Genomic DNA, 15,386 nt, shown 5'->3' on the forward strand with positions numbered 1-15,386 from the left:
GAATGCCTTCTCTAATGCCTGAACCCATGCTTCAATTCCTTTTGCGGCCCAGGAGGCTGCTATAGTGGGTCTATGTACAGCACCTGTAATGGAGTAAATAGACTTCGGGCATTCCTCCACACGCTAATCCGTCGGTTCCTTCAGTGAAGTGACAGTGGTGACAGACAGAGTAGATGACACCACAAGACGGGTGACATTAGAGTCCACCGGCGGTGGATTTTCCCACTTGTTACTCAACTCCGCAGGTATATGATAATGAGTTAACATCTTCTTAGACAGGGAGAATTTCTTTCCTGGAGAAGACCAGGGTTCCTGATGTATTTCTAATAAATGGTCAGAATGTGATAAGACTACTTTAGCAACCTTCTGACGTTTAAACTTATCAGGTTTCTTAGACGCAGTAGTGGGATCTACATTATCATCGATTTGTAGAATCAGCTTAATAGCCTCCTCTAGGTCAGGAACATCAACCTGAGTTGTAGGTTCCTCGTCAGAAGCAACTGTATCAGTGTCTGACGGATCAGTATATTCCCCATCCTCATCAGAAGAATTATCTGAAATATTAGTGGATTGTGAGGAGGAAGCAGCCCTTTTAGATGACCCCTTGACCCCAGAGGTACGTGGGGTAGACTTTTGTCTAACCAAAGATTGATGTAATTGTTGTATCTGGGTAGACAGAGTGTCCGCCCAGGGCGGATTAACTACAGGGACAAAATGTGGCTGCAATGGCACAGGAGGTCCTAAAGGGGGCGTAAGACGTGTCACAAGCGTATTCAGCATACTGAAGAATGCTGCCCAAGGTGGCTCCTGATTGGCTACAGGGGCTGTGGGCTGACTGGGAGGAGATGTATGGCACCCAGTACTCAAACCATCAGTTAAAACTTCCCCCTCAGGTAAATCCTTGGCGCAAGCACTGCATGATGCAGGAGCGCCCGCGGGTTTCCAGCCCTTTGTGGCAGACATTATAGTGAATGTAGCCGTAGAGTGTAACAGTACAATATAGCTGGACAAATACAATACCTGCAAAACACTCCCTTATTTATGTGACAGTAAATATAGAACATAAACAGAGAATAAATGCGGTATGAGGTGACCGAAGAGTGCAGTAAAATACACTTAACAGAAGTTGCCCCGCAGGGTACAGAATACAGTGATAGCTATAGCTGTGATACACTGAAAGTGAATTTCATACAGCACAAGCAGGCACACACAGTCACAGTGACAATGCAGAAATTATTTTAGACACAATAAAACTGCACTGGACTAGTAAATAAAAATAAGATTTTACTTACCGATAAATCTATTTCTCGTAGTCCGTAGTGGATGCTGGGGACTCCGTCAGGACCATGGGGATTAGCGGCTCCGCAGGAGACAGGGCACAAAACTAAAGCTTTAGGATCAGGTGGTGTGTACTGGCTCCTCCCCCTATGACCCTCCTCCAAGCCTCAGTTAGGATACTGTGCCCGGACGAGCGTACACAATAAGGAAGGATATTGAATCCCGGGTAAGACTCATACCAGCCACACCAATCACACCGTATAACTTGTGATCTAAACCCAGTTAACAGTATGACAAACGTAGGAGCCTCTGAACAGACGGCTCACAACAAATAACAACCCGATTTTTTTTGTAACAATAACTATGTACAAGTATTGCAGACAATCCGCACTTGGGATGGGCGCCCAGCATCCACTACGGACTACGAGAAATAGATTTATCGGTAAGTAAAATCTTATTTTCTCTGACGTCCTAAGTGGATGCTGGGGACTCCGTCAGGACCATGGGGATTATACCAAAGCTCCCAAACGGGCGGGAGAGTGCGGATGACTCTGCAGCACCGAATGAGAGAACTCCAGGTCCTCTTTAGCCAGGGTATCAAATTTGTAGAATTTTACAAACGTGTTCTCCCCCGACCACGTAGCTGCTCGGCAGAGTTGTAATGCCGAGACCCCTCGGGCAGCCGCCCAGGATGAGCCCACCTTCCTTGTGGAATGGGCCTTGACAGATTTAGGCTGTGGCAGGCCTGCCACAGAATGTGCAAGTTGAATTGTGCTACAAATCCAACGAGCAATCGTCTGCTTAGAAGCAGGAGCACCCAGCTTGTTGGGTGCATACAGTATAAACAGCGAGTCAGATTTTCTGACTCCAGCCGTCCTTGAAATGTATATTTTCAATGCCCTGACAACGTCCAGCAACTTGGAATCTTCCAAATCGCTAGTAGCCGCAGGCACCACAATAGGCTGGTTCAGGTGAAACGCTGACACCACCTTAGGCAGAAACTGAGGACGCGTCCGCAGTTCTGCCCTGTCCGAATGGAAAATCAGATATGGGCTCTTATACGATAAAGCCGCCAATTCTGATACTCTCCTGGCTGAAGCCAGGGCCAGTAGCATGGTTACTTTCCATGTAAGATATTTCAAATCCACCGATTTGAGTGGCTCAAACCAATGGGATTTGAGAAAATCCAAAACTACATTCAGGTCCCACGGAGCCACTGGGGGCACAACCGGGGGCTGTATATGTAGTACTCCTTTTACAAAAGTCTGGACTTCAGGAACTGAAGCCAATTCTTTTTGGAAGAAAATCGACAGGGCCGAAATTTGAACCTTAATGGACCCCAATTTGAGGCCCATAGACAATCCTGTTTGCAGGAAATGTAGGAATCGACCCAGTTGAAATTCCTCCGTGGGGGCCTTCCTGGCCTCACACCACGCAACATATTTTCTCCAAATGCGGTGATAATGTTGTGCCGTCACCTCGTTCCTGGCTTTAACCAGTGTAGGAATGACCTCTTCTGGAATGCCTTTTTCCTTTAGAATTCGGCGTTCAACCGCCATGCCGTCAAACGCAGCCGCGGTAAGTCTTGGAATAGACACGGTCCCTGCTGAATCAGGTCCCGTCTTAGAGGTAGAGGCCACGGATTTTCCGTGAGCATCTCCTGAAGTTCCGGGTACCAAGTTCTTCTTGGCCAATCCGGAGCCACGAGTATCGTTCTTACTCCCCTTTGCCGTATAATTCTCAGTACTTTGGGTATGAGAGGCAGAGGAGGAAACACATACACTGACTGGTACACCCACGGTGTTATCAGAGCGTCCACAGCTATTGCCTGAGGGTCTCTTGACATGGCGCAATACCTGTCCAGTTTTTTGTTGAGGCGAGACGCCATCATATCCACCTTTGGTTTTTCCCAACGGTTCACAATCATGTGGAAGACTTCTGGATGAAGTCCCCACTCTCCCGGGTGTAGATCGTGTCTGCTGAGGAAGTCTGCTTCCCAGTTGTCTACTCCCGGAATGAACACTGCTGACAGTGCTATCACATGATCTTCCGCCCAGCGAAGGATCCTTGCAGCTTCTGCCATTGCTCTCCTGCTTCTTGTGCCGCCCTGTCTGTTTACGTGGGCGACTGCCGTGATGTTGTCCGACTGGATCAACACCAGCTGACCCTGAAGCAGGGGTTTTGCCAGGCTTAGAGCATTGTAAATTGCTCTTAGCTCCAGTATATTTATATGAAGAGACATCTCCAGGCTTGACCATACTCCCTGGAAGTTTCTTCCCTGTGTGACCGCTCCCCAGCCTCTCAGACTGGCATCCGTGGTCACCAGGACCCAGTCCTGTATGCCGAATCTGCGGCCCTCTAACAGATGAGCACTCTGCAACCACCACAGAAGAGACACCCTTGTCCGTGGCGATAAGGTTATCCGCTGATGCATCTGCAGATGCGATCCGGACCATTTGTCCAGCAGATCCCACTGAAAAGTTCGTGCGTGGAATCTGCCGAATGGAATTGCTTCGTAAGAAGCCACCATCTTTCCCAGGACTCTTGTGCATTGATGCACAGACACTTTTCCTGGTTTTAGGAGGTTCCTGACAAGTTCGGATAACTCCTTGGCTTTCTCCTCCGGAAGAAACACCTTTTTCTGAACCGTGTCCAGAATCATTCCCAGGAACAGCAGACGTGTTGTCGGGGTCAACTGAGATTTTGGAAAATTCAGAATCCACCCGTGTTGTTGCAGCACTACTTGGGTTAGTGCTACTCCGTCCTCCAGCTGTTCTCTGGACCTTGCCCTTATCAGGAGATCGTCCAAGTAAGGGATAATTAATACGCCTCTTCTTCGCAGAAGAATCATCATTTCGGCCATTACCTTGGTAAAGACCCGAGGTGCCGTGGACAATCCAAACGGCAGCGTCTGAAACTGATAATGACAGTTTTGCACCACGAACCTGAGGTACCCTTGATGTGAAGGGCAAATTGGGACATGCAGGTAAGCATCCTTTATGTCCAGGGACACCATAAAGTCCCCTTCTTCCAGATTCGCTATCACTGCTCTGAGTGATTCCATCTTGAACTTGAATTTTTGTATGTACAGGTTCAAAGATTTCAGATTTAGAATAGGTCTTACCGAGCCGTCCGGCTTCGGTACCACAATAGCGTGGAGTAATACCCCTTTCCCTGTTGTAGGAGGGGTACCTTGACTATCACCTGCTGAGAAAACAGCTTGTGAATGGCTTCCAATACCGTCGCCCTGTCTGAGGGAGATGTTGGCAAAGCAGACTTTAGGAACCGGCGAGGGGGAGACTTCTCGAATTCCAACCTGTAACCCTGAGATACTACCTGCAGGATCCAAGGGTCCACCTGTGAGCAAGCCCACTGTGCGCTGAAATTCCTGAGTCGAACCCCCACCGCTCCTGAGTCCGCTTGTACAGCCCCAGCGTCATGCTGAGGGCTTTGCAGAACCCTGGGAGGGCTTCTGTTCCTGGGCAGGGGCTGCTTGCTGCCCTCTCTTACCCCTTCCTCTGCCCCGGGGCAGATATGACTGTCCTTTTGCCCTCTTGTTCTTATAGGACCGAAAGGACTGCGGCTGAAAAGACGGTGTCTTTTTCTGTTGGGAGGGGGTCTGAGGTAAAAAGGTGGATTTTCCGGCAGTTGCCGTGGCCACCAGATCCGATAGACCTACGCCAAATAATTCTTCCCCTTTATACGGCAATACTTCCATATGTCGTTTGGAATCCGCATCACCTGACCACTGTCGCGTCCATAAACTTCTTCTGGCAGATATGGACATCGCACTTACTCTCGATGCCAGAGTGCAAATATCCCTCTGAGCATCTCGCATATAAAGAAAAGCATCCTTTAATTGCTCTATAGTCAATAAAATACTGTCCCTATCCAGGGTATCAATATTTTCAGTCAGGGAATCCGACCAGACCACCCCAGCACTGCACATCCAGGCTGAGGCGATGGCTGGTCGCAGTATAACACCAGTATGTGTGTATATACTCTTTAGGGTAGTTTCCAGCCTCCTATCAGCTGGATCCTTGAGGGCGGCCGTATCAGGAGACGGTAACGCCACTTGTTTTGATAAGCGTGTGAGCGCCTTTTCCACCCTAGGGGGTGTTTCCCAGCGCGCCCTAACCTCTGGCGGGAAAGGGTATAATGCCAATAACTTTTTTGAAATTAGCACTTTTCTATCTGGGTTAACCCACGCTTCATCACATACATCATTCAAGTCCTCTGATTCAGGAAAAACTACAGGTAGTTTTTTCACCCCCCACATAATACCCCTTTTTGTGGTACTTGCAGTATCAGAGATATGCAAAGCCTCCTTCATTGCCGTGATCATATAACGTGTGGCTCTACTTGAAAATACGTTTGTTTCTTCACCGTCGACACTAGATTCAGTGTCCGTGTCTGGGTCGACCGACTGAGGTAAAGGGCGTTTTACAGCCCCTGACGGTGTCTGAGACGCCTGGGCAGGTACCAACTGGTTTTCCGGCCGTCTCATGTCGTCAACTGATTTTTGTAATGTGCTGACATTATCACGTAATTCCATAAACAAAGCCATCCATTCCGGTGTCGACTCCCTGGGGGGTGACATCACCATTACCGGCAATTGCTCTGCCTCCACACCAACATCGTCCTCATACATGTCGACACACACGTACCGACACACAGCAGACACACAGGGAATGCTCTTATCGAAGACAGGACCCCACTAGCCCTTTGGGGAGACAGAGGGAGAGTTTGCCAGCACACACCCAAGCGCTATAATATATATGGGAACAACCTTATATAAGTGTTGTATCCTTATAGCAGCTTAAATATATAAAATATCGCCATAAAAAGTGCCCCCCCTCTCTGTTTTACCCTGTTTCTGTAGTGCAGTGCAGGGGAGAGTCCTGGGAGCCTTCCTCACAGCGGAGCTGAGCAGGAAAATGGCGCTGTGTGCTGAGGAGAATAAGCCCCGCCCCCTATTCCGGCGGGCTTTTCTCCCGTAGTTTGTAATATCTGGCAGGGGTTAAATACATCCATATAGCCTCAAGGGCTATATGTGATGTATTTTTTAGCCATAAAAAGGTATTTACATTGCTGCCCAGGGCGCCCCCAGCAGCGCCCTGCACCCTCCGTGACCGTTGGTGAGAAGTGTGTGACAAACAATGGCGCACAGCTGCAGTGCTGTGCGCTACCTTCAAGAAGACTGAAGAGCCTTCTGCCGCCGGTTTCTGGACCTTCAATCTTCAGCATCTGCAAGGGGGGTCGGCGGCGCGGCTCCGGGACGAACCCCAGGGTGAGACCTGTGTTCCGACTCCCTCTGGAGCTAATGGTGTCCAGTAGCCTAAGAAGCCAATCCATCCTGCACGCAGGTGAGTTGAACTTCTCTCCCCTAAGTCCCTCGATGCAGTGAGCCTGTTGCCAGCAGGACTCACTGAAAATAATAAACCTAAAAACTTTTTCTAAGCAGCTCCTTAAGAGAGCCACCTAGATTGCACCCTGCTCGGACGGGCACAAAAACCTAACTGAGGCTTGGAGGAGGGTCATAGGGGGAGGAGCCAGTACACACCACCTGATCCTAAAGCTTTAGTTTTGTGCCCTGTCTCCTGCGGAGCCGCTAATCCCCATGGTCCTGATGGAGTCCCCAGCATCCACTTCGGACGTCAGAGAAATAAGATTTTACTCACCGGTAAATCTATTTCTCGTAGTCCGTAGTGGATGCTGGGGACTCCGTTAGGACCATGGGGAATAGCGGCTCCGCAGGAGACTGGGCACAGCTAAGAAAGAATTAGGACTACCTGGTGTGCACTGGCTCCTCCCACTATGACCCTCCTCCAGACTTCAGTAAGGATACTGTGCCCGGAAGAGCTGACACAATAAGGAAAGGATTTTGAATCCCGGGTAAGACTCATACCAGCCACACCAATCACACCGTACAACTCGTGATATTATACCCAGTTAACCGTATGAACATAACAGAGCCTCTCAACAGATGGCTCAACAATAACCCATTTAGTTAACAATAACTATATACAAGTATTGCAGACAGTCCGCACTTGGGACGGGCGCCCAGCATCCACTACGGACTACGAGAAATAGATTTACCGGTGAGTAAAATCTTATTTTCTCTAACGTCCTAGTGGATGCTGGGGACTCCGTAAGGACCATGGGGATTATACCAAAGCTCCCAAACGGGCGGGAGAGTGCGGATGACTCTGCAGCACCGAAAGAGAGAACTCAAGGTCCTCCTCAGCCAGGGTATCAAATTTGTAGAATTTTGCAAACGTGTTTGCCCCTGACCAAGTAGCAGCTCGGCAAAGTTGTAAAGCCGAGACCCCTCGGGCAGCCGCCCAAGAAGAGCCCACTTTCCTCGTGGAATGGGCTTTTACAGATTTAGGCTGTGGCAGGCCAGCCACAGAATGCGCAAGCTGAATTGTGCTACAAATCCAGCGAGCAATAGTCTGCTTTGAAGCAGGAGCACCCATCTTGTTTGGTGCATACAGGATAAATAGCGAGTCAGTCTTCCTGACTCCAGCCGTCCTGGAAACATAAATTTTCAAGGCCCTGACTACGTCCAGTAACTTGGAGTCCTCCAAGTCCCTAGTAGCCGCAGGCACCACGATAGGTTGGTTCAAGTGAAAAGCTGATACCACCTTAGGAAGAAATTGGGGACAAGTCCTCAATTCTGCCCTATCCATATGGAAAATCAAATAGGGGCTTTTACATGACAAAGCCGCCAATTCTGACACCCGCCTTGCCGAAGCCAAGGCCAAAAGCATGACCACTTTCCACGTGAGATATTTTAAATCCACGGTTTTGAGTGGCTCAAACCAATGTGACTTTAGGAAACCCAACACCACGTTGAGGTCCCACGGTGCCACTGGGGGCACAAAAGGAGGCTGAATATGCAGCACTCCCTTGACAAATGTCTGAACTTCAGGCAGTGAAGCCAGTTCTTTTTGGAAGAAAATCGACAGAGCCGAAATCTGGACCTTAATGGAACCCAATTTTAGGCCCATAGTCACCCCTGACTGTAGGAAGTGCAGAAATCGACCTAACTGGAATTCCTCCGTTGGGGCCTTCCTGGCCTCACACCACGCAACATATTTTCGCCATATGCGGTGATAATGTTGTACGGTTACATCTTTCCTAGCTTTAATAAGCGTAGGAATGACTTCCTCCGGAATACCCTTTTCTTTTAGGATCCGGCGTTCAACCGCCATGCCGTCAAACGCAGCCGCGGTAAGTCTTGGAACAGACGGGGCCCCTGCAGCAGCAGGTCCTGTCTGAGCGGCAGAGGCCATGGGTCCTCTGAGATCATTTCTTGAAGTTCCGGGTACCAAGCTCTTCTTGGCCAATCCGGAACAATGAGTATAGTTCTTACGCCTCCTTATTATCCTCAGTACCTTGGGTATGAGAGGAAGAGGAGGGAACACATAAACCGACCAGTACACCCACGGTGTCACTAGAGCGTCCACAGCTATCGCCTGAGGGTCTCTTGACCTGGCGCAATATTTTTCCAGCTTTTTGTTTAAGCGGGACGCCATCATGTCCACCTGTGGCCTTTCCCAACGGTTTACAATCAGTTGGAAGACTTCTGGATGAAGTCCCCACTCTCCCGGGTGGAGGTCGTGCCTGCTGAGGAAGTCTGCTTCCCAGTTGTCCACTCCCGGAATGAACACTGCTGACAGTGCTAACACGTGATTTTCCGCCCAACGGAGAATCCTTGTGGCTTCTGCCATCGCCGCCCTGCTTCTTGTGCCGCCCTGTCGATTTACATGGGCGACCGCCGTGATGTTGTCTGACTGGATCAGAACCGGCCGGTTTTGAAGCAGGGGCTTTGCTTGACTTAGGGCATTGTAAATGGCCCTCAGTTCCAGAACATTTATGTGTAGGGAAATCTCCTGACTCGACCAAAAAGTCCTTGGAAGTTTCTTCCCTGAGTGACTGCCCCCCAGCCCCGAAGGCTGGCATCCGTGGTCACCAGGACCCAGTCCTGTATGCCGAATCTGCGGCCCTCTCTGAGGTGAGCACTCTGCAGCCACCACAGCAGAGACACCCTGGTCGTTGGAGACAGGGTTATCAACCGATGCATTTGAAGATGCGATCCGGACCATTGGTCCAACAGGTCCCACTGAAAAGTTCTGGCATGGAACCTGCCGAATGGACTCGCTTCGTAGGAAGCTACCATCTTTCCCAGGACTCGCGTGCAATGATGCACCGACACCTGTTTTGGTTTCAGGAGGCCTCTCACTAGAGACGACAGCTCCTCGGCTTTCTCCTCTGGGAGAAACACTTTTTTCTGGACGGTGTCCAGAATCATCATTTCCGCCATTACCTTGGTAAACACCCTCGGTGCCGTGGAGAGTCCAAACGGCAGCGTCTGGAATTGGTAATGGCAATCCTGTACCACAAATCTGAGGTACTCCTGGTGAGGATAGTAAATGGGGACATGCAGGTAAGCATCCTTGATGTCCAGGGATACCATGTAATCCCCCTCGTCCAGGCTTGCAATAACCGCCCTGAGCGATTCCATCTTGAACTTGAATTTTTTTATGTATGTGTTCAAGGATTTCAAATTTAAAATGGGTCTCACCGAACCGTCCGGTTTCGGTACCACAAACAGTGTGGAATAGTAACCCCGTCCTTGTTGAAGTAGGGGCACCTTGACTATCACCTGCTGGGAATACAGCTTGTGAATTGCCTCTAGCACAGCCTCCCTGCCTGAGGGAGTTGTCGGCAAGGCAGATTTTAGGAACCGGTGGGGTGGAGACGCCTCGAATTCCAGTTTGTACCCTTGAGATACTATTTGCAGGATCCAGGGATCCACCTGTGAGCGAGCCCACTGATCGCTGAAATTTTTGAGGCGGCCCCCCACCGTACCTGGCTCCGCCTGTGGAGCCCCACCGTCATGCGGCAGGCTTGGAAGAAGCGGGGGAGGACTTTTGCTCCTGGGAACCTGCTGTTTGTTGCAGCCTTTTTCCCCTACCTCTGCCTCTGGACAGAAAGGACCCGCCTTTTCCACGCCTGTTTTTCTGAGTCCGAAAGGACTGTACCTGATAAAACGGCGCCTTTTTAGGCTGTGAGGGAACATGGGGTAAAAATGCTGACTTCCCAGCAGTTGCTGTGGAAACTAGGTCCGAGAGACCATCCCCGAATAACTCCTCACCCTTATAAGGCAACACTTCCATGTGCCTTTTTGAATCTGCATCCCCTGTCCACTGGCGAGTCCATAAGCCTCTCCTAGCAGAAATGGACAATGCACTTATTTTAGATGCCAGCCGGCAGATCTCCCTCTGTGCATCTCTCATGTATAAGACCGAGTCTTTTATATGCTCTATGGTTAGCAGAATAGTGTCCCTGTCTAGGGTGTCAATATTTTCTGACAGGGAATCTGACCACGCAGCGGCAGCACTGCACATCCATGCTGACGCAATAGCTGGTCTAAGTATAATGCCTGAGTGTGTATATACAGACTTCAGGATCGCCTCCTGCTTTCTATCAGCAGGTTCCTTGAGGGCGGCCGTATCCGGAGACGGTAGTGCCACCTTTTTAGACAAACGTGTGAGCGCTTTATCCACCCTATGGGGTGTCTCCCAACGTGACCTATCCTCTGGCGGGAAAGGGAACGCCATTAGTAACTTCTTAGAGATTACCAATCTTTTATCAGGGAAAGCCCACGCTTCTTCACACACTTCATTTAATTCTTCTGATGGGGGAAAAACTACGGGTAGTTTTTTCTCCCCAAACATAATACCCTTTTTAGTGGTACCTGGGTTTATATCAGAAATTTGTAACACCTCTTTCATTGCTTCAATCATGCAACGAATGGCCTTAGTGGACACTAGACTAGACTCATCGTCGTCGACACTGGTGTCAGTATCCGTGTCGACATCTGCGTCTGCCATCTGAGGTAGCGGGCGTTTTAGAGCCCCCGATGGCCTTTGAGACGCCTGGACAGGCACGAGCTGAGAAGCCGGCTGTCCCGCATTTGGCATGTCGTCAAATTTTTTGTGTAAGGAGTCGACACGTGCACGCAATTCCTTCCATAAGTCCATCCACTCAGGTGTCTGCCCCGCAGGGGGTGACATCCCTTCTATAGGCATCTGCTCCGCCTCCACATCATTATCCTCATCAAACATGTCGACACAGCCGTACCGACACACCGCACACACACAGGGAATGCTCTAACAGAGGACAGGACCCACCAAAGCCCTTTGGGGAGACAGAGTGAGAGTATGCCAGCACACACCAGAGCGCTATATAATGCAGGGACTAACTGAATTATGTCCCCTATAGCTGCTGTTATATATACTGCGCCTAAATTTAGTGCCCCCCCTCTCTTTTTTACCCTTTTCTGTAGTGTAGACTGCAGGGGAGAGCCAGGGAGCTTCCTTCCAGCGGAGCTGTGAGGGAGAAATGGCGCCAGTGTGCTGAAGGAGATAGCTCCGCCCCTTTTTCGCGGACTATTCTCCCGCTTTTTTATGGATTCTGGCAGGGGTAATTATCACATATATAGCTTCTAGGGCTATATATTGTGGTATTTTTGCCAGCCAAGGTGTTTTTATTGCTGCTCAGGGCGCCCCCCCCTAGCGCCCTGCACCCTCAGTGACCGGAGTGTGAAGTGTGTATGAGGAGCAATGGCGCACAGCTGCAGTGCTGTACGCTACCTTGGTGAAGACGGATGTCTTCTGCCGCCGATTTTTCGGACCTCTTCTTGCTTCTGGCTCTGTAAGAGGGACGGCGGCGCGGCTCCGGGACCGAACACCAAGGCCAGTTCCATGCGGTCGATCCCTCTGGAGCTAATGGTGTCCAGTAGCCTAAGAAGCCCAAGCTAGCTGCAAGCAGGTAGGTTCGCTTCTTCTCCCCTTAGTCCCTCGCTGCAGTGAGCCTGTTGCCAGCAGGTCTCACTGTAAAATAAAAAACCTAATTATATACTTTCTTTTTAGAAGCTCAGGAGAGCCCCTAGTGTGCATCCAACCTCGGCCGGGCACAAAATCTAACTGAGGCTTGGAGGAGGGTCATAGTGGGAGGAGCCAGTGCACACCAGGTGACCTAAAAGCTTTCTTTAGTTGTGCCCAGTCTCCTGCGGAGCCGCTATTCCCCATGGTCCTTTCGGAGTTCCCAGCATCCCCTAGGACGTCAGAGAAAAATATATTAACCAGGAATCTACTATACAAACAACGTTATGGCACTAACAACAAATGGGTCACTATGTCCAAACTATCAGGATAAAGTAATCTGTATGTTAATCTGCAGCTACGGAGTATTTCATATCAACATGATTAGAATTGAATACAAATCCAAGAAACCTTATATTATTGCTGATATTATGATGGGGGCTCAGTAAGTAAGGTAACAAGACCTCTCACGTGTGTAATGTTCTCTGTTTCATTCTAATTTCCCACCAGGCCCGAACAGGAAGACCACTGCTTCCCCTCACCGCCATTAGACTGTGCCTGTCCCAACATCAGTTGTAAGATGACGGGACTGGTGGAAACCTGGCCAAACACTGAAGTACATAGTGTGATCAGGTTTCTGCGTGTATAGGGAACATCAGTAGCTGAGATTCATTGCCAACTAGTCGAGGTGTATGTTAATAGTGTCATGTCACGGAAACAGGTTTGGTTCGGTGCACTGCCTGTGATAATGTAAGAGCTGTTATGGTGCTACTATTGGAAGGGACTAGGCCATCCTCCCTACAGCCCTGACCTGACACCAAGTGATTTCTATGTCTTTGGACCATTGAAGAAGCATCTGGGTGGAAGGTGATTCACTTCAAGCACTTGACACTAATTTCTTCTATGCTGAGGTAGATGTCTTAGTGTACCACTGGAACAAGCATGGGGACTATGTGGAAAAAGAATCTGAACCAAGACCATACTATCGATTATACGTATATGAGAAGTCTTGTTACTGTATTTATTGAACCACCCTCGTATTTCTGCATACGATTACCACACTTAGAAATATGTTCGGGATCACCCACTTAGGCTCTGCTGGTTTTCACTTTCAGCTTGTACTCCAGCGGGATCAGAGGAAAAGGTGCAGTCCCAGCCATCAATCACAACTGGAGCCTCATCCACTATAAGAAAGACAGTGGTGTCAGCAGCAACAGGTCTATGTACCATTAGGCACAGGTTATTCACAACTGGAAGTCACTCACCAGCCATTTCTCTCAGCTTATCTACACTGGGAATTACTGGAGGGCTCCTTGTTTGTAAGAAGTAAATAATAAGTAGAGACAAGGCATAATTATTCAGCAAGGGTCCACCTCCCAATGGGTTACCTTGGTATAAAAAGACAGAAGGGTGAGCAGGACCAAGAACTGCAAATTTCACAAGTTCATGAGCAAATTATATAACAACATGTCACCTATCTTCCCAACACTTTTATTTTAATATAGCCTCCACCACATAAGCACACGCATTTTACTGTATACCTTCCGTAATAAAAAAATAACTGGTATATATAAAATAAGAATTTACTTACCGATAATTCTATTTCTCGTAGTCCGTAGTGGATGCTGGGGACTCCGTCAGGACCATGGGGAATAGCGGCTCCGCAGGAGACAGGGCACAAAAAGTAAGCTTTTAGGATCACATGGTGTGTACTGGCTCCTCCCCCTATGACCCTCCTCCAAGCCTCAGTTAGGTACTGTGCCCGGACGAGCGTACACAATAAGGAAGGATATTGAACCCCGGGTAAGACTCATACCAGCCACACCAATCACACCGTATAACTTGTGATCTGAACCCAGTTAACAGTATGACAAACGTAGGAGCCTCTGAACAGACGGCTCACAACAAATAACAACCCGATTTTTTTGTAACAATAACTATGTACAAGTATTGCAGACAATCCGCACTTGGGATGGGCGCCCAGCATCCACTACGGACTACGAGAAATAGAATTATCGGTAAGTAAATTCTTATTTTCTCTAACGTCCTAAGTGGATGCTGGGGACTCCGTCAGGACCATGGGGATTATACCAAAGCTCCCAAACGGGCGGGAGAGTGCGGATGACTCTGCAGCACCGAATGAGAGAACTCAAGGTCCTCCTCAGCCAGGGTATCAAATTTGTAGAATTTTGCAAACGTGTTTGCCCCTGACCAAGTAGCAGCTCGGCAGAGTTGTAATGCCGAGACTCCCCGGGCAGCCGCCCAGGATGAGCCCACTTTCCTTGTGGAATGGGCCTTGACAGATTTAGGTTGTGGCAAGCCTGCCACAGAATGTGCAAGTTGAATTGTGCTACAAATCCAACGAGCAATCGTCTGCTTAGAAGCAGGAGCACCCATCTTGTTGGGTGCATACAATATAAGCAGTGAGTCAGACTTTCTGACTCCAGCCGTTCTTGAAATGTATATTTTCAATGCCCGGACTACGTCCAACAACTTGGAATCCTCCAACTCGTTAGTAGCCGCAGGCACCACAATAGGCTGGTTCAGGTGAAACGCTGACACCACCTTAGGCAGAAAATGAGGACGCGTCCGCAGTTCTGCCCTGTCCGTATGGAAAATCAGATATGGGCTCTTATATGATAAAGCCGCCAATTCTGATACTCTCCTGGCTGAAGCCAGGGCCAGTAGCATGGTTACTTTCCATGTAAGATACTTCATCTCCACCGATTTGAGCGGCTCAAACCAATGGGATTTTAGAAAATCCAAGTCTACATTAAGATCCCACGGTGCCACTGGGGGCACAACCGGGGGCTGTATATGTAGTACTCCTTTTACAAAAGTCTGGACTTCAGGAACTGAAGCCAATTCTTTCTGGAAGAAAATCGACAGGGCCGAAATTTGAACCTTAATGGACCCCAATTTGAGGCCCATAGACAATCCTGTTTGCAGGAAATGTAGGAATCGACCCAGTTGAAATTCCTCCGTGGGGGCCTTCCTGGCCTCACACCACGCAACATATTTCCTCCAAATGCGGTGATAATGTTGTGCAGTCACCTCCTTCCTGGCCTTTACCAGTGTAGGAATGACCTCTTCCGGAATGCCTTTTTCCTTTAGAATTCGGCGTTCAACCGCCATGCCGTCAAACGCAGCCGCGGTAAGTCTTGGAATAGACACGGTCCCTGCTGAAGCAGGTCCCGTCTTAGAGGTAGAGGC

General features: G+C 49.2%; 1 protein-coding gene across 2 annotated transcripts in view; it reads right to left on the minus strand.

Annotated features, from left to right (window-relative positions):
• The window catches only part of TUT1 (terminal uridylyl transferase 1, U6 snRNA-specific), a 104,507-nt gene that overhangs the window by 5,478 nt on the left and 83,643 nt on the right, over window positions 1-15,386 (minus strand). For both annotated transcript variants that reach the window (XM_063945017.1, XM_063945018.1), the window contains exons 8-9: window positions 13,439-13,561; window positions 13,262-13,357 (exon numbers count right to left, since the gene is read on the minus strand). In XM_063945017.1, the coding sequence (XP_063801087.1) occupies window positions 13,262-13,357; window positions 13,439-13,561 (219 nt within the window). The remainder of the gene's footprint in view (window positions 1-13,261; window positions 13,358-13,438; window positions 13,562-15,386) is intronic.

The sequence above is a fragment of the Pseudophryne corroboree genome, chromosome 11, assembly GCF_028390025.1.
Source record: "Pseudophryne corroboree isolate aPseCor3 chromosome 11, aPseCor3.hap2, whole genome shotgun sequence".
Taxonomy (NCBI): domain Eukaryota; kingdom Metazoa; phylum Chordata; class Amphibia; order Anura; family Myobatrachidae; genus Pseudophryne; species Pseudophryne corroboree.